The 19,659-nt window shown below is 36.4% G+C and overlaps 1 protein-coding gene across 1 annotated transcript; it reads right to left on the reverse strand.

Moving 5' to 3' along the window:
- Positions 1-1,962: 1,962 nt before the first annotated feature.
- Positions 1,963-10,355, reverse strand: LOC127813400 (LRR receptor-like serine/threonine-protein kinase ERECTA). The gene is made up of 27 exons (XM_052354354.1): positions 9,839-10,355; positions 9,546-9,690; positions 9,303-9,374; positions 9,090-9,161; positions 8,781-8,852; positions 8,609-8,680; positions 8,444-8,515; positions 8,274-8,345; positions 8,093-8,164; positions 7,937-8,005; positions 7,774-7,845; positions 7,550-7,621; positions 7,309-7,380; positions 7,063-7,134; positions 6,873-6,944; positions 6,715-6,786; positions 6,480-6,551; positions 6,281-6,352; positions 6,136-6,207; positions 5,981-6,052; positions 5,565-5,633; positions 5,420-5,491; positions 5,246-5,319; positions 4,938-5,066; positions 3,839-4,186; positions 3,084-3,454; positions 1,963-2,724 (listed from the first exon to the last, which is right to left on the reverse strand). The coding sequence occupies exons 1-27, from the start codon at positions 9,927-9,929 to the stop codon at positions 2,365-2,367; spliced, it is 2,952 nt and encodes a 983-aa protein (XP_052210314.1). The 5' UTR covers positions 9,930-10,355; the 3' UTR covers positions 1,963-2,364.
- Positions 10,356-19,659: the final 9,304 nt, after the last annotated feature.

A 19,659-nucleotide genomic window follows, 5' to 3' on the forward strand; every position in this document is an offset into this window, starting at 1 on the left:
AGATCTTGACAAGAAAATATTGCTTACTAGGTATATTTTCATTATTAATGGTTGTGCTATTAGTTTGAAGGCTATCTTACAGTCCACTATTGCCTTATCTACTACTGAAATTGAATATGACACGATTATTGAGGTTATTAAAAAAGTTGTTTGGCCAAAAGGATTGATCGGTGAAATCAATGAAAATCTTCAACATTGTATTCTATTGTGATAGTCAAAGTGTTATTTTATTCACTAAAGATCAAATATTTCATGAGAGAACGAGACACATTGATGTGCGATATGATTTTATTCGAAAGATTATTGCTCGTGGTGACGTTACTAGGAGAAAAATCAACACTCATGATAATTCTGCAGATATGTTGACTAAGTTTATGTCTATTGCAAAATTCGAATATTGTGTGGATTTGATTGATATTCATCAGGGAGATTAATTTTCTGTGATTTTGTTGAAAATTTTCTTTTTGGATAATTCCATATGTGAATTTCAAGTCAAAATGGAGATTTGTGATAATTATGACTCAAAAATCTTAATTTATCTATGATTGGGTTTCATAATTTGATCAAAATTATGACTTCAAATTTAACTGTAATTAGGATGTTGTCAAATTTGATTTTGACTAGAATATATCTCATTTGGAGAAATATCTTTATGAATAATTTTTTGATCATATTAGAATTTTCTATGTATATCTATAAATAATTTTATATCTATAAAAATGTGTCTAGGTCACTGAAATTATTATAACAATATTTGATTAGTTTTTTCCTTTTTGTCTGTGATTTTTTTTTTATTTAAGTTTTTCAAGTAAAATTCTATGTCTCGTGTGTGATTTATTGTTTGTTTTTAATCTAATTTCGTAACAAGTTTAGTTATAAATAACACAATAAAAATTAGTAAACCCCACCCATGGAAGATTATTTGATTCCTCCTAGTTTCACCAATTTCATATAAGTGTGGATTTATGTCATCAAAGCCTTGCGAGGATAGAACACATAACATAGAGAAGACTTAAAATGCTTACGAATATTTTATGAATAAATCTAAATTACTCATATATCTATTGTGAAATAATTAATATCATTTAATATATTCTTAAAATTTAAACTTATTAATTTTTATTTTTCAATAATATTAATTATAAAGAACTTATTTATTTAAGTCTTATAACTAATGTGATTTAATACATTTTTTAATTACATATATTTTAACAATTTTTAAAATTTAAATTTCTCTCATATGTTTTATTATTGAATATAAATTCATTTCATTGATTTTTAAAATTATTTTATTTAATTTTATATTTTATTATCTATTATAAAAATATGTTTTGATAATTTTTAATTATATAAGTGAAATTATTAATAATTATTTATATTTTTTGAGTTTTTTTAAAATTTAATTTTAAATATAAATTTACAAAATAAAATATTATTTTTAATTTTAATTTTTTTTACAATGCATTAGTCATAAAATATTATTTTAATTATAAATTTATTATTTATATTAATATATAATTTTAAATAAATTTAATAAAAAAATTTATATCAAAACTTTAAACAAATATATAATTTTTTTTTTAATAAATTTCAAAAAAATTAACAATTTAATAAATTTTTTAAAATACTCTCAACTTTACCTTCATCATTCTATATCTTAATTTAAAAATCATTCTAACTTGGTACTCACTTACTAAAAGCGTTAGGCACAAACACACCAAATTTCAGAACAACTTTAAATTTTAAAAGCATAACAATAGACCCAAATATTAGTAGCGTTTAGTTTTGAAAAATATTTTTTAAACAATAAAAATCTAATTTTAAGTATATGATAATTTAGAAACATGACAAAAGGCACCCTAACCGGCTGAATCCACAAGAAGAAACAAGCCGATCAAGCTTACCATGATATATTAACATTTCAACTAGAAATGCTACGATATCCAAAGGGGACCCTAAAAATTGAGGCACAACATAAACACTAATATACAACAAAAAAGATGAGCATCTTTGGAATTGTACAAAAATACCCTTCCTTGCCATTGGGTACCCCCTCTTCAATCTTTCCTACCCCGCTGCATGCTGGCATTATTGCCTGGCACTGAAATTCGCAGTGAATCTGCCATCAGTGGAGGCCAGAGCCCAGAAGGCAGTGGTCCCAATAATACCAATAATTTTGACATAGGACAGCACGGAATCAGATAGGATTACTTAGACATTAAAATCTGTTGCCCTAGAAGATCTGCCACTGTATCTTCCTTCCCACCCACAATAACTGACTCATACTGTAAAATCTTTATACAAAATTTCCGTGTTGCAGTTGCCTACACATTTCCCAGAGGTGGAACAGCAATACATTTCTAACTACACACTGTTCTGGGATATTACCTCTCCAAATTTGCGGAAGAGCTGGGCATCTGAGGTGCTCATGGACGAGCAGTTCACCAGATGCGGCGTCTTGAGATTCGCGTATTCCTCCATGTAAGAGGGCACCTTGGCTGACGGGAGGGGCGCGGGGGCCATTGATTTTGGCGCTTCGGATGGCAGGAGGCTCCCCAGGACGCGAGCCACTTCGTGCATGGTTGGCCTGTCCGAGGGCTGTCTTTTGGTGCACAGCAGCGCTAGCTGGAATACTTTCTTCACTGCCCCGAGATCTTTACACGTGGCCACGATCTCTGGATCGACGGTATCCATGACTGCGTCGTTCTCGGTCTTGGACAGGATCTGCGGCAAACAGGACCACTCTTTCATGGCAGTTTCAACCAGAGTTGAAATCTTACTACTAGCAAAAGCATAAAAGGAGCAAATACACTCCCAACCCAGTTGCCATAGACATTTGCCTTTGTCATCCTCCAGGCTTCCAAACAAATAAATGGTGGGATAAAAGATAAAAAGAATCACAGGTTTTCGAAACCAAAGATGAACAACCTCTTAATGGGACTACAATAGACACATTTCCAACTTGAAAATATACATACAAAATCTCCGATAACATCTATCGATATCCCCTTTTTACCCTAGAGCTAGCAAAAAGGTTTGCAATTTCAACAAATTAGCTTATTAAATGAGGATAGCATACTAACCAGGTGATGAAGGTTGGATTCATTGTGCACGGCTTTCCTTCCGGTCAGCAACTCAAGTAGAACAATTCCATAGCTGTAGACATCAGACTTCTCGGTGAGGCGGGAAGTACGGGCATATTCTGGGTCAATATAACCGATAGTTCCCATTATGTAAGTAGAAGTATAGGACTTAGAGGTGCACAAGCTCTTGGCAATGCCAAAGTCAGTGAGATGGGCTTCAAAGTCCTTGTCCAACAGAATGTTCGATGACTTTACGTCCCTATGGATTATCCTTGGGCTGCAATCATGATGAAGATACGTAAGCCCTTGGGCGGCTCCCAGTGCTATTCTAAGACGTGTGTTCCAGTCAAGTTTTTGCTTCTTTGTGGAGCCTACAAAGCAAACAGCGTAAGAATATACTTAGTGATTTGGCAATTGTACAATCATATAGCAGCATTCCTTTCGATAATACAAGCTAGATTATGAGAATACAAGACCGCTTTATAGGTTAACATTCCCCGAGTAAAAACTGTCAAGGACTGTACAGATCCGATTAGAGGGAGTGGAGTTGAATATGTGAAGCAAGAACCAGAGGAACCTCAACATTGCTTCCATAATGTACCATAATTTCTCCCCATTTTCCTACAGCCCCAAAAGGCCAATCGTGGAAGAACCCATAAAAATGATAATTATGACTTCAAAAACTAAAAATATTATCACATTGTTATTCGAGAGCAATTCAAGATAAGATTCTTGCATAGACTCAGAACACTCACCGTGAAGGAGATCCCATAGACTACCATTTTCCATGTAGTCATAGAAGAGAAGGTTCCCAGTTGAAGACAAGGAATACCCTTGCAGGCTAACCAGATTCCGATGTTTGATGGTCCCAACCGTCTTAAGCTCTGTCTCAAATTCCTTCAGGCACCGTGGGTGTTGGGAGTACAATTTCTTAATTGCCACAGGCTTGCAATTTTTAAGAACACATTTGTAAACAGTGCTTGATGCACCATAACCAATTATATACTTCTCACTCAAGTTCTCCGTCATCCTCATGATGTCCTCGTATACATGGAGTGCCATGTTCATGTTAAGGATCACAAGCTTCGGTGGCCAGTAATTGACTGTCAACAAAGACATGGGCAATTGGACTATTTAAATCTTGAATTGTCAGATCATCTAAGTAGTAGAATTTACCTACATGTAAAAGGTATAACCATCAACAATACAAATTAACCTAAAAGCAGAGTAACAATATCTCTTCATTAACTTATCCTGTGTCCAGGGCTGTGAACAACTCCTCAAAACGCGGTACATAATAATTGAAGATTGAGTGAAGAAGAATAATTAGTATGGCGTTTAGGGTTGATGACAAAAAGATTTTAGGTTACTCTTTTGTCTTCCATTATTCCTACTGGAGACTGGATTACGTCCACGTGGTAATTCTCATTTCGATTTTCCACAAAAAAAAAAAAATCTTCATTCTTTTAAATTTTACATGCAATTAATTTATGAATATTAACTGATTTAATTTTATAAATTCATAGAAATCAAATTCGATCAATTAAATTAGCAAAATTCATATTCAAAGTATCCCTTCAACCTGGTTTTACATGTCTCTACTTGAAGGAGAATAGGCACTAGCAGCAGGTCAACCTTACAAACTATATCAACATTACTGTATCATATTACCTCAACTAAGTTTATTATTATAGGTTGTTATGATTAAGTATATACATTCACTTGTATGTTGTCCACAGAAAAAGAAAATCTCAGTGAAGCAGAAGCAACCGTTAACTATAGATCAATCATTCTCTATCCTTCACCTAATAAAATTTCACAAAACTACAGGTACACACAACAGAAGGCAAGTACCAGGTTTATCAAGTGATCCTTCTGGAAAAGGTGTAGGATTGTGCGGCCGCAGTGCTGCCACTAAGATCATGAGGAGAATCACCAGGGCGCCCAGTGCAATACCAAGTATTGCTGCTTTAGAAATGGTGACTGCATACAGAGAAAACACATTCTCAGAATGGGAAGCCAAAACAAATAGATTAAACAAAGTGAGCTGTTTCAGAATCTCCACTGGAATACTCTCATATTGAATACCAAGATTGCTGTGGCAGCTTATTCTTTTATCAAATAAGGGTGAAAAATGGTGCCTTACTTCAAGGATTGCTTACCTCTCTCAGGCGGATGGGATGCATGACAAGGAGAACCAAGCCAATATCCACAAAGATTAGGATTCCCTATGAAGCTGCAAATAAATGGTAAATTTTTGTTTGGGAGCCAGACCTGAAGCACTTTAAAGAATTTGTAAAATGCCAACGAAAGTTCAATGTTGATTGTTATCTAACCTATCAGGTGAGAACCTTGAGAAGTTATTGCTTGTAGGAATATTCCCAACTAGGTTGTTATAAGATACATTTCTGCAAAAGACAGATGTGCTTTGTTAGATTCAAGGATTTTACTAAAAGGAACTAAAAATGCTGGGCAACTTACAGGACTCCAAGACTGAGGCAGTTCATCAGTGACACCACATCACCTGATAAATTATTGTTTTCTACTTTCCTGCCATTGTTGAATACAAGATTATAATGGATGCATGGACAATTACAACATAAATTACATCAAAATTTGTGGCAGAATCTAATCGTGGTTGTTCAAATGCATATGAAAGCTTTGATCAGAAAAGGTATAATCCTGCTAGATATGAAATTATGAATCCTCATCATAGAATGTGCCTAAAATGAAACTTTTCAGACTGAAAATACCATTGGCAGTTGCCTGGAGAAAACTGTGAAGTAAATTCAGTAATTCTCAACAGCAAATAATCCATTGGTTTTGCACCAAACAGCATTCAAAATTAACATAGATATACCATAGCAACTAATAGAGTAAAGGGAAAGGAAACTTACAGCAAGAAGAGGTTTTGAAGCTGACCAAATTCTTCAGGAATTGGACCAGAGAGGTGATTATTTGCAAGATCTCTAAGAAAATGATGGTTCCCAAAGTTCAAGATTGAAGGCAAAATATATTAATGTCAACAATTTCTTAATAAAATATTCCTTACATGTCCATAACACTTCTTAGATTGCCGAATTCAACTGGTATAAATCCATCCAAATTGTTCTTGCTCAAATTCCTAAAACATAAAATTTCACGTGTAAGTAGCAACATAAATTTCATAGAACAGAAATCAAAAGAATAGAACTCACAGTTTTAGGAGATGTTCCAGATCGCCAAGAGAAGAAGGAATGGAACCACTAATCTTGTTATTAGATATGTCCCTGAGTTTGCCGCCCCCACCCCCAAGAAAAAAAGTAAGAATTAATTGACAAACTAGAAATTTAGCTGCATTAGATAATAATGTAAATTGAAAAGGTTCCTAAATAGAAAAGAGTTTTAGGTAGTTACAGAGTATCCAAATTTCCAATTCGTGAAAGCTCAATTGGAATGTTGCCTCTCAAATTGTTTGATGACAGATTCCTAAAGATAGAAGGATGGTTAAAACCATTAGAAGTGTCAACAGAAAATGCAGAATGACTGAAAACTAAACAAAATTGTTTGGAAAAATCTTCTAGCTTAAACATACAGCATATTCCCACACAAGCAAACTTTTTCAAAATTACAAAAGAAGTGTGCAACTCACAGATACGTCATTGTTTCCAGTTTTTCAAATGCAGGCGGAATGGTACCATTTAACTTGTTCCCATGAACATTGCTGCCATAAAATCATTAGAACAATAACCATTTCAAATAATTCAAGCATAAAAGGATAAAGTAGCAGGAGTGAGGTGAAATGCTTACAGGCTGTTAAGATTTGTACATGAGCTAAGATTATCAGGTATTGGTCCAACTAGGTGGTTGTTTGCAACATTTCTGCAGGAATATGGAGTTATTTACTTGCCGACAAAACTAATAGAAAAGGTAAAATGGAACAAATGAAAGATATAAAATAAACTTCTTTAAACAAGCCACAGAGGAAAAAGGGGTATACAGGTCAAACAAGTCTGTGAGCTTCCCAAGTTCTGGAGGAATACACCCACTGAGTTGATTATCATTCAGTTCCCTTCAAAGGCATAGATTATAAAGAACTTTTAAGAACCCAACAGATTTGATGAGAATCACACAAACCAACTCTCTAATGGTCCAAAAATTCACACACTTGTGTATCAATATGATGTTTAAAATAATCATTACAGATATCAATTAACAGAACACAGGCTTGAGGGAGAATTAGTACAGGTAGTGGAGCTTCGACATATTTCCGAGCTCTGGGGGAATTGGTCCCGTCAGCTTGTTTCCATGCAGATACCTACAATATTATGAAATAGATTGACCAACAGATCCTTTGACTGGAGCACAAATTGTAAGCATCAAGTAGAAGCGTAAGTTCTCTGGGGGGATTTGTAACAGAATTTGAGAAACTAAATCCATCAAGAAGAAAGAAGCAAATTTGAAAAGAATTGCAGAGATATACTCACAATTTCTCTGTGTAAGTCAAATTTCCTAGAATAGGAGGGATGGGCCCACTCAGCATGTTGCAGCTTAAATCTCTGGGGCAGAAACAAGGATAATGGATAAAAAATAAGACAAATAAAACACTAAATAATGGTAAGGAATATGTAGAACACTATAAAACTACCCTAAAAGAAACTCAGTTTAGGAAAAGTAATGGATTGGTACAACTGACGAAGTAAATACTTACAACACAGCAAGTGCCTGCATCAAGCCAATCACAGAGGGGATTTCCCCTGAGAGCTGATTACCTTGCAAAGACCTAACAGGCAGAACCATATGCGGAGCATTCCTTAATATAAATTGGTAGTAAACACTTAACTTGTAAATGAGCAAAAGTTGGCTGGACATACAGTGTAGCTACTTGCAAGAAGCCAATATTAAAAGGAATTTCTCCACTCAGCTGGTTGTAAGACAAGTCCCTACCAATCAATATGGAATAAAATTCTATGACAAATCACAGTAAAATGAACAGAATTTGGTGCCATTGCACTAGATGGTATACTTACAAGACTTGGAAGGCAGTGCAATTGCCTATGTTCTGAGGAATGCTACCAGTCAAACTATTATTCCTCACATCACTGCAGATTTGTAGCATAGAGGTAAAATTCACGACAACCACCAATTTGTAGAACACAAATATATACATACATAGCAGATCTGGAAATTAGAATAAAGTGAACAACTTACAAGTACCATAACCCAGTGAGCTGGCAGATATCAGGAGAGAGTGTACCGACCAAATTGTTCCCTCGCAGCCCTCTTTAATTTCAAGTCACAATCCATACAAAAAGGGGTATAATCATGATGGGCAACAATGGCAAAGATAACTGATAGAAGGAAAATAGTAGCATACTCACAGATACTGCAAAACTTCATTCCAGTATATAAGCCTTGGTATTTCACCACTCAGTTTATTCTGTGCTAGGTCTCTAGAACAAGTAACTCACTTAGTATCAACCTCAGTTGTTTCCCTACTATTACATCAGAACTAACAGGGAACATAATGCAGAAAGTGGACTTACAAGAGTTTCAAGTTTGGAATCTGGGACAGGGTTGAGGGAATCGGACCAATTAACTGATTGTTTTTCAAAATTCTGCAAACCACACACAGTACATACACACGTATGTATAAGAGACAGGACCACCAAAGCAAGAAAGAAAACAAATGCAATGTGACTTTGTCGGCAAACTTACAGATACTCGAGTTGTTTCAACTTCGAAACTGAAAAAGGTATGTCCCCATATAACTCATTGAATGATAAGTCTCTGTGAAAATAACATCCAAGTAAGGCACAACCAAGATTATTTACAAGCATTTAAGGAGATGAATGGTTAAAATTTAAGCTTATCCACAAGATATGCCAATTTATATAGAATAGTTAAAATTCAAATCACCCAACAGTAATATAAAACATGGTGAATGATGTTGCAAAACTGTTTGCATAACTTTCTGTTCCCTCTCCAAAAAGGAAAAAACAAACAAAAAAGAGAAACTTTACTTACAAGCTTTTCATGGAGGAGCAGTCACCGATTTCATCCGGGATCTGGCCTGAGAGACGATTTCCTCTTAGATCACTGCTCAAATACAAGGATATTATATCAATTCCAACACCCATGAAGACGCTTAACAGAATAAAAGACTTAAAAAGAAGAAGTACACAAGGAGCAAGAAGTAGAAGTAGAAGTAGAAGAGTAGAGGAAGTATGTAAATAGTACATGGAGAGCAGACTTTTAAGCTTGCCAACTGCAGGCGATATTTCCCCATCAAGATTCAAACCCGAGAGATTCCTACACAGCTCAAAAACGCCCACAAAAGTCACCACTTTGACAGCCAATGAAGACAACAAGAAAAATAATAAAAATGACATAATAAATGCCTCTATAGGACCTAATTTCTTTCCTCCCCATTTCAAACAAAACACTAATGATTTTATGAACGTATTGAAGAGAAGAACTCACAGAGCAACGACATTCAAGGTGAGGTTGTCACAGGTTACACCTCTCCACGAGCAGTAATCTGAAGATGGAGCTGAGTCAGCCGACCAATCATACAACACATTGTCCACGTCCCTGAATGATTTCTTTATCTCCAAAAGCGTATTCCCTTCATTCCAAACACAAAACATATTTCCGCAATTTAAAATTATGCTCCTTGAAACCCTTGTAAGCCAAGCCATTCAAGCAATGACAGAAAGGAAAACAAGAGAAAACGAAGAAGGAAAAGAAAACACAGAAAGAAAGGGGGTAGAGACCGTCGTCTGAGAATACAAATCCGAAGAAGCTTAACCAACAGCAGAGAAAAAGCAGAAGAAGTCTCCAATCCAACCCAAATGAAAATGCCATCCTGTTTCAGCTCTGTCTCTCTCTCCCTCTCTCTCAATGACTCATTATTGAGCAATTGAGGGAAAAAGTGGGTGGTTTCAGGGCGCGACCACCATTTGCGACAGAGAACCCACAATCCAAAGAGGCAAAAATTTGATTCCCTAAATTTTGCTTGCTTTCTTCAGGACGTCATGGAAAAAAGCAGAGAGAGAAGCAGTCGTCATGACGAGCCCATAGAACAAAATGGAGTCACCGACAGAAGAAATGATGCTCACGCCGTCGAACCTTCAATTATTATAAAACAAAACAAAATACATACACATATATATATGTATGTATATGTTCTCAAAGAATGGGAAAGAGAGGAGGAGAATTATCTTCGTTAATACGAACAGAAAACTAGAAAAGAGAGGGAGAGAAGGGGGGGCGGGCGGGGGGGGGGGCATTGGGGGATGAAATGAAGAGCTCGGCTAGTAGTAGTAAGTTCAGTCACATCTTCCTCTGAACACAGAGAGAGAGAGAGAGCTATCCTCGATGACTGAAAAAGCCCATTAATGAGAAGGATAGAAAGAGAGGAGTTACTAATTGTACGTAAGAAATAATGGCAGCTCTCTCTCTCTCTCTCTCTACCTATCTGTAGAGAGAGAGAGAATTATTTGGAAGATAAAGTTAAAAGGGAGCTCTGCCAAAACTCTGCTGCCGGACCCTGCAACCATACACCTCTCTTTCTACCCCTCCGTCCCTCTCTCTCTCTCTCTCTTCATGGTAGGCCTTTTAAAGTTTTTACCCCCTTAATAGAATTGAATCTCTTTCTCTCTCTTGTGTACTGTGTACCTGTTGCAATCCAATCTCTCTCTCTCTCTCTCTATCTCTCTCTCTGGTTGATGATAATATTGATCTTTATTTATTTGTTTAAGTTTTGGGGGGTCGCGGTGATGGGGCTGAGGGTCTTCATAAGTCGCTGTCGCTCTGCCCTTTTTCTCTCTGCATTTTGCAGAAGCAGAAGCAGAAGCAGCAGCCAGCATTTCCCACCCTCACAGCTCATCCTCACCGCTAGCTGATAACGACGAACACCCCCACCCCATTATCTTTCCATGCTCAAACTAATACGAGTATAAAGGACGATAAATAGTTGATTACAACATTAATATTTCGTACCAACTTTATTTTTGAGATTATTATTATTGCGTGATCTCTGTTAGTCACTTGTGTCTTTAATTTTAATAAAAATAAATAAATTATAAATAAATCTTTGATCCTTATCTAAAATGAATATTCATCTCATAACTTATTGGTATTAATTTTAATTATTTATCACTTAACTTATGTTTTTAAAATATAAAATTTTTATTTTTACTCGTAGTTATAATTAAATTAATTATTTTATTTCAACTCAGAATCAGCATTGCGAGTTAATGCTTTGTTTTGCTTACTCTTATGATTCAAATTTAGATCAATTCCCTCTTCAGTTACCACTTCTAGAGCTAATTAAACATTTCACAAACCTTTTACATATGAATACTATCTTAATTGTAATGCACGCAATGAGCATGTTTTGTTTTGTGAACTATTTTATATATATATGCTTCAATTTATTTTGTGCACTTTCAAAACATATTAATTGTAATTCTTTATTGAGAGAAAAAAAACCATTAATCTTTCCCTATATATTAACATGAAAGAAAATAAACGGAGACCGGTCATATGCGGTGCATGCCACCAACCCCACACGATTTATTTCCAAATGATCATTGGATTGGATGGGAACTTTCAATTTTTGTATAAATAAATAAAATTGAAAGGTAATCGTTTTCTCCTTTCCTACACACAGATGTCAATAGGGTTGTATTGCATTGTCCAGCATATTAATTTCATAGTCACATTAGGTATGCATATTTCATAGTCACATTAGGCATGTCCTGTTTGCTCGGGGGTTGTTTAAAAATGTTGTCAAAATTTTTTATTTTCTTCCATTACGGTGTTTTCGTTTCAATCCATTTTATTTCGTCTCTGGTGAGAAAAATGAAAACTAAAAACGTTGTTTGATTTTATTGGGAGATATCAAGAAAATTAAAGTGAAAATTAAAAATCATGTTTGGTTTTTTGAATCGATACTTAATATTAAGTTAGTGGTGTGAATTAAAAATAACGATTCAACCTACAATCATTCAAATCACAATTATTAGTTTCAAATTAGATAAATATAGTTTAATTAAACAATATATATATATATATATAAAATGATACATCTCCTTTGTATATATGTCAATCTCACTATTTCATACATTTGTATGCTTCCACTATATAGAGTTCAAAGATCGTAGTTCTTTTTTCTCTATGTGAAAGCTTCTTTTTTCTTTCTCTCTCTTATTTGGTCTTGCAGTCTTCACAAAAACAAATCAAAAAGTCTAATCCATCTCATACCATCAAGTGTATAATATTATACTTGTTGTTGTATGAATATAATGATGAATTATTTTAAATAAAAACATCGTCGTCAAGTCGCTTGAATCTACAAAAAAAAAATTTAATTCTGTTATACTTTAAATCACTTCATATTTCTCTATAAATAATTGACATTTATTTCTAAAAATATACGTTGTCTCTGATACTAGTTTCAATATAATTTTTCTTTTATCATATTTAGTGTCTAACTTAAGCATTAGAGTGTTTACGTGAGGACCTCCCCGCACCCTCTGACCATGCAACAACAATATTAAACCCTAATTCAAACCATATATACTTTTAATTGTATTTTCTTTTAGCGATGAATCCGTCACTAGATTAAAAAATTCAATAAAAATTTTAAATTAAAATTAAAATCTCAAAAATTATTTAGTGACGAGCATATCTGTTGCTAAATTTAAAAAATATTAAAAATTAAATAGTGATGGGTCTTTTTGTCGCTAATTTCGTAACTAAATTCAAAAAATATTAAAAGAAATTAGCGACAAAATAAAATGCCCCTAATCTGTCGTAAAAATTTAGCGATGGTTATTCCATCACTGGCCTGTCGCTAAAAGATGTTTTTCTTGTAGTGATGTCCCAATTGCCAAAAGAAGTAAGATCTTGTACCAAACATTCCATTGTCAAATATTTGTCATACTAGAAATTATCTAATAACCACAAAACATTTCTTTCAAATATTTATAACCTGCATGTATCAAGAACTATTCAAGATGCCTTAGGCGATCTGGATTGAAAGTTAGCAGTAAACGAGGAGATAAATGCTCTTGAAAAGAATAGGATTTAGGAGATTGTAGAGATACCAAGAGGCAAGATAATTGTAAGTTGTAAATGGATATTTACTATAAAATGTAAGGCATATGAGAGCATAAAGAAGTAAAATGTGAGACTTGTTGTTAAGAGGTTCACCCAAACTTACAGTGTTAACTATTAAGGGACATTTGCCCGGTTGCAAAAATAAACTCAATTTGAGTACTATTATCTCTAGCAATGAATTCCAATTAGCCTTTACACTATCTTAATATAAAGAATGTCTTTCTGAATGGACATTTGGAGGAAGAAGTGTTCATGGATCTTCCACTTGGATTCGAGAATAACCTTGGTACCAACAATGTGTGTAGATTGAAAAAATCCTTGTATGGTTTGAAACAATCACCATGAGCATGTGTTTTTTCCGGCCCAATGAGGTTGGTAGGATTAGCTGTAACAGCGATAAAATGTCACGATTTGGTGATCTTCGCGGTGAAGTGGCTAGCACTTAAAAGCACTCCGACGCTCAAATCAGGAGGATTCAAAATCTCAGAGTGTTGGTAAGGCTTGGAAAGAACATACCTTAACCTGTGATCATGCTGACTTATATAGAGATAAATGTACCTTGCGTGTCACTAGCCGTCGTGGGATGATAGAAGGCGAAGATGCACAGTAGTGATAGGGATCATCTTCGGGGATCTCAGATTTGATGAAGATTGTGAGTTGATGAGGATTAGCGTGCAAGTTATTCGGGGTTGATAGAATTCGTTAACAACGCAAGAATCTCAACTTGAATGAAAACATTATCCGAGCTTTTGAGCCAAGATATGGCCTGGGGACTAGGCTAGATGCCAAGTAATGGGCCAGCCCAACGGAACAGTATGGTCTAGAGCCCCCCAAGTTGGATGTTCACATGGGTGAGCATTCGAGCTAGGAACGTAGCTGAGATGGTGGTAATGCTCTAATTTGCCTTGACCTTGGATCGAGCTTGCTAAGGCCAAGCTTGGTGTCACCAAGCTTGATAGTTTCGGGGGGTGTTTTTAGAGGATCTGACAAGTAACGCATGTGGTCTCGAGATATGAGGCGTTTATTCAGAAAGATGTGACACCATGGGAAGACAATGAGTTGTTTTGTCATTTTAACCTAAGGTGTTTAATGCGTGTGACAGGTGGCATGATCTTTATGGGTGTTTGGCAATGTTTGATCTCTGACTGTTGGATGCATCGCGCGATTTCTATATATGGGCATCTGTAGGTAGTTTTTTTGCTTCTCATTTTTGCGTTTGCGATCGATTTTTGATCCTTAGTTTCCCAAGAGTTTTTGCATTCTTCCTACCTTCAATCGTTCATGTGTTTGAGTCAAGTTCCCATTTTTCTTCTTCTTCTACAGATTTGCTTGTTTCCATAGGTAACTTCATGCAACCGACTCTTTCGATATTTCAATCTTTTGCTTTATTTTTGCTATTTTTTGCCAGTTTATCATGTGTTGTGACAAGTTTGGGGAGTGAATCTAGAGAATGGAGTGATTATGTGACCGTCATAAGAGAGCTCCTCGTGAGGAATCTAACACTTAGTCATCAGGCTTTGTTGGTCGAGTGTAGGGGAGTGATTCGGTGTGTAGACTAGGGTAGTTGAAACATAGATCGAAGTAGGAAATGGGCACGATTTCTGACGGCTTTGTTTTCTCTGGTTCTCCTAAGAATAGTGTATGTGCTTCATCCATGGATGGGTCAGCGCAAGTGGTGACTATAGCTGGGTGAGTGTAACACCCCAAATTTTTCGGGCATGTTATAACTTAGGATTTCAGGAGTATAAAAAAATTTCATATCACAATAGCTGCCATACATCACACAATATCCCAAAAACCCTAATTTTCACCTTCTCAGCTTAACAAACCCAATAATCGAATAGCTAAGACAACCGTTAAAATCTTGAATGCGGAAGCTATATCGAACCTGATATGGTTCACAGTCATAATACTTTATTTATCATAAAATTGTTCAAGACGTCTACAAAATATATTACATGGACATCATCAAGTGATAACTGAACATTTTAAACGTATCCAAAATTACATAGGTTCGCACAAAAATATGCTAATCATGCTACAGGCAGTAATTTAAGCTAATTCTTCAGCTACCTCCTTTCCCTTAAAGCCGCTTGTCGAACCTGGAACGTTTGAATATTCCAGAGATATAATCCAATTAGAAAATGAATCTTCTAGTAAGAAACTCCAAAAACAGTTTATATCAATACATGATCAGGTATAAAACGTATGAAGAAAATAATCAAAAACTATTCCGAAGTGCCTCGTGAACATGTCAGCCTCCTCCAACAAGAGCTTTCTCAATGGCGCACGCATAGCGCCTCTCGAGAGGTCCCTAACCATGTCACTTCGGCTCAACCTCATAACACTCATGCAAGCACCCCATCTGTTGTTCATTAGGCTCACGGTCTTCCCCATGAGAGCTTTCTCGATGGCGCACGCATAGCGCCTCTCGGGGGATATTCGACTTTTTTCCCCTTGCCAACAACAAATAAGTACAACAGTATGGTCACACGAATTTTATAAATGCAACAGTTAAAAAGGTAATAGCATATATTTTTCAAAAAAATACAGTTCATATATACAACATGATTTCACATAAGAGAATAACAAGAGTCTACGTACAAGAACTTCGCAAAACACGTCTCATGCAATAGAAGGCTCTCATAAAAGAATAAAAATAAGATTTGGAATATAGGAGTCTCACCTTGTTGGTTTATCTCTTGGACAGTATAATTTCACAGCAAACGACCTAGGTTTCTGCAGAAAAAACACGTTTTGGTAAACCTAACCTCAAATATTTTTATATAGGCTGGAAGGATATTAAAGTAGGGGCATAATTGGAAAATTTGAAGGAAAATGGACCCCTCACGCGCCTTCACGCGCAGCCACTTTTGGCGCGTGTATCTCACGCACTGCTACTAGATTTCGGACAACATTGCTTTATTTTCGTATTTCAGCCATATTTCCCTCGTTTTAACTCCGATTCGACCCCCATTTGAACCTACGTGACCCTCTCTTCCCCCTCTACAGGATTATCAAAAAAAATTGGACTTACCTTGCTTTTTTTATAAATTATTTTAGTGAATTCCGGCGAATGCTCATAACTCCGACGAGGCTTGGTCTTCCCCGGCTTCTCCTTCAATTTCTTCCCGCCTTCTTTCCGAACTTTCTCCTCTCTCTCTAGAACAAGCTCCTCCTCTTAGAGTGCCTCAACTCTCAAACTTGCTTGGAATGATTTGAGAACAACCCATGGTACCTATTTATAGATTTCTCCAACCAATCACATTATGCCACTTGTCACAATCTTAGCCATGGATTCCAAAGACTCAAACCTATAACTGAATGACTTTTGAAATCCAAAGCTAGAATGAATTCAACTTTTGAAATCCAAGCTAATTCCTCAAAGTTCTTCCCAATGACATTTTAGCCTTTATTTCAAGTCCTCAACTTTAATATTTTACCACATAAGCTCTTAATTTTATTCTTATTTCGTTTGGATAATTCTCTAATTACAATTACACCCTCAAACATCAAATTTATCGAGATACTTAAAATCTCAAATTTAATAACTCAAAATTACTTGATATATACGATTTTCGGGAAACCCTTACCATCATTCGATCTTTTTAGGCTATAACTTTAGCTTAACCGAAAAATTGTCTCTTATTTTATTTCTTTCAACGTCATAAATCTCACATTGAGACGCTCGTCAAATATATACCTTTGTCCTTAGATATCTAAGCTCCAGGGCACTCTCTACAGTCGATTCGGTGACTTACTGCCATTTCAAACCCATTTTTCGGTATCTTAAACTCACTTAAAATACGTGGCAACCTTACGAAAATATGGGGTATTACAATCTACCCGCCTTAAAAGAATTTCGTCCTCGAAATTGGCTCATACACGCAATCTCCAAAGATCAAAATAAGCCATTTCACAGTTTGGACATATTTCATACATATCTCATAGTCCATAAAATTCCAATATTTCCAGTCTAACTTTTCTGGTGGTGAGCAAACAAGAACGGCCAACAACCATACCTCAAAACCAAATAAGTGTTCACCCCCAAGGCTATCTGGAAGTTTATCCCCAAGGTTAGCTGGGGGCAGAACCTTAAGGTCAGTCAAGTGTTCACCCCCAGAGCCAATTGGAAGTTTATCCCCAGGGCCAGCTAGGGGCACAACCTCAAGACTAAACAAGTGTTCACCTCTAGGGCTAGCTGGAGGTCCATACTTAGGGCTAGTTGGGGGCACAACCTCAAGGTTAAACAGGTGTTCACCCCAAGGACTAGCTGGAAATTTATCTCCAAGGTTAGCAAGGGGCACAACTTCAAGGCCAACCAGGTGTTTACCCCCATGGCCAACTAGAAGTTTGTCCCCATGGCAGCTAAGGGCACAACCTCAAAGCCAAACAAGTGTTCACCCCCAAGGCAAGTTGGAAGTTCATCCCCAAGGCTAGTTGGGGGCACAATCTCAAGGCCAAACAGGTGTTTACCCCCAAGGCTAGCTAAAAGTTCATCCCCAAGCCAACTAGAGGCACAACCTCAAGACCAAATAGGCATTCACCCCAGGGTTATCTCAAAGTTTATCCACAAGGCTAGCTGGGAGCATAACCTCAAGGTCAGCTAGGTGTTCACCCTCATGGCCAGCTAGAAGTTCATCCTCAGGGACAATTAGGGGCACAACCTCAAGGTCAAATAGGTACTCATCCCTAAGGGCCGTTGGGAGTTTATTCCCAGGGCTAGCTGAGGGCACAATCTCAAGACTTTCTAGGGACTCAACCTTAGGGCCAATTGCGATTCTACTTCCAGGGCCCACTAGGATTCCATTCCCAAGGCTAATCGGGAGTCCACATCCAAAAACAACATGAGAAAGGAATGTAGGTGCTGCAAAAAGCTACCGGATTGTTGCAAAATATAACCCTACAAATGACATTGCCATCAACTCTAAAAAGATTTGTGTCTAGCCAAATCCCCCTTCAAGAGGCACCAGTTAGGGACAGAGAACTGGTAGAATTTATGAACATAGGAGTCAAAGGGAAAAAAACATACTGATTGCCATAAAATCCAGGAGCATAATTCAAGACAATGAGAGCAATGAAGGAATAAAAGATTCTTTTTACAGATCTAAGAAACTTGTTTCATCGCTCGAATGTTAAAAGCTCACAAATGAATTCAGGCTCCATATGCTAGCCTCAGGACAATGAAGGCATTGAAAAGTGGCAGAAACTCTAGTAGAAAAATGAAGCCTAGAACCAAAGCACAAAGGCACAAGAAGGATTCAAAAAACTGAAGCGCGAACGGTTTAAAAATTGAAGCAAAAGGGCGCGAGAACAGTTCAAAAAAATGAAGTGCGAACATGCGATAATGGTTTAAAAACCAAAGCATGAGGGCATGAGAACGGTTCAAAAATTTGAAGCATGAGGGCATGAGAACGATTCAAAAACCCGAAGCGCGAATGTGCGAGAACGATTTAAAAACCAAAGCATAAGGGATTGAGAACAGTTCAAAAGCCTAGGCGCGAACGTGGGAGGATGGTTTAAAAATTGAAACATGAGGGCATGAGAATGGTTCAAAAACCCAAAGCACGAATGTGCGATGACGGTTTAAAAGCCAAAGCAAGAAGGCGTGATAAGGGTTCAAAAACCCAAAGCGCAGATGTGCAAAAACGGTTTAAAAATTGAAGCATAAGGGCATGGGAACAGTTCAAAAACTCGAAGGGCAAACGTACGAGAACAATTTAAAAATCGAAGCACGAGGGCGTGAGAATGGTTCAAAAATCCAAAGTGCGAACGTGTGAGGATGGTTTAAAAATCGAAGCTCGAGGGCGTGAGAATATGTAACACCCCATTTTTCTAAGGTGTGTCACTATGCTGGGATTCAACATATAAATATATATTCTCTTTCCACAATACATCTCTTAACACTTTAAGTACCGCATTTAAAGAAATCCCCAACATATCATCACATATGCAGAAGCAAGAATTGAAACCTGAATGATATCGTAACTTCATAACAACATCAAACGAATAACACTATTCTCAACAACCAACAAATTACAATATCCAAAAAGTAAAACAACACATAAATCCACTTCAGACTTAAGGAACCTCACCAATTGAAACCAACCATGCTTTAGCCATTCCTTTTCTTTTCCTGCAACTTGGTTCACTTGGAATGTGGAATATTCCAATGTCTCGCCTGGGACATTGAATATCCCAAAGACAAAGTTTAATTAGAAGATAAACCTTCTAGTGAGGGTTTAAAAATAGTTACATGAATGAATGTTGCATAGACATGAACAAACTTACGCCCTAGTGCAACTTCCATGATAATCCAGCTTAGCACGGAACCCTAGGCAGTCATACCAAGATCTTTTTACGTTATTCCGACAAACACTTTTGGAGAATTACGGCTACACTATCAGGGCAACATCCCATCCTGACACAAGTATCGATATGCCAACAATATTATGCCCAATGAAACAAC

This window comes from Diospyros lotus, chromosome 11, assembly GCF_014633365.1.
Source record: "Diospyros lotus cultivar Yz01 chromosome 11, ASM1463336v1, whole genome shotgun sequence".
NCBI classification, from domain to species: domain Eukaryota; kingdom Viridiplantae; phylum Streptophyta; class Magnoliopsida; order Ericales; family Ebenaceae; genus Diospyros; species Diospyros lotus.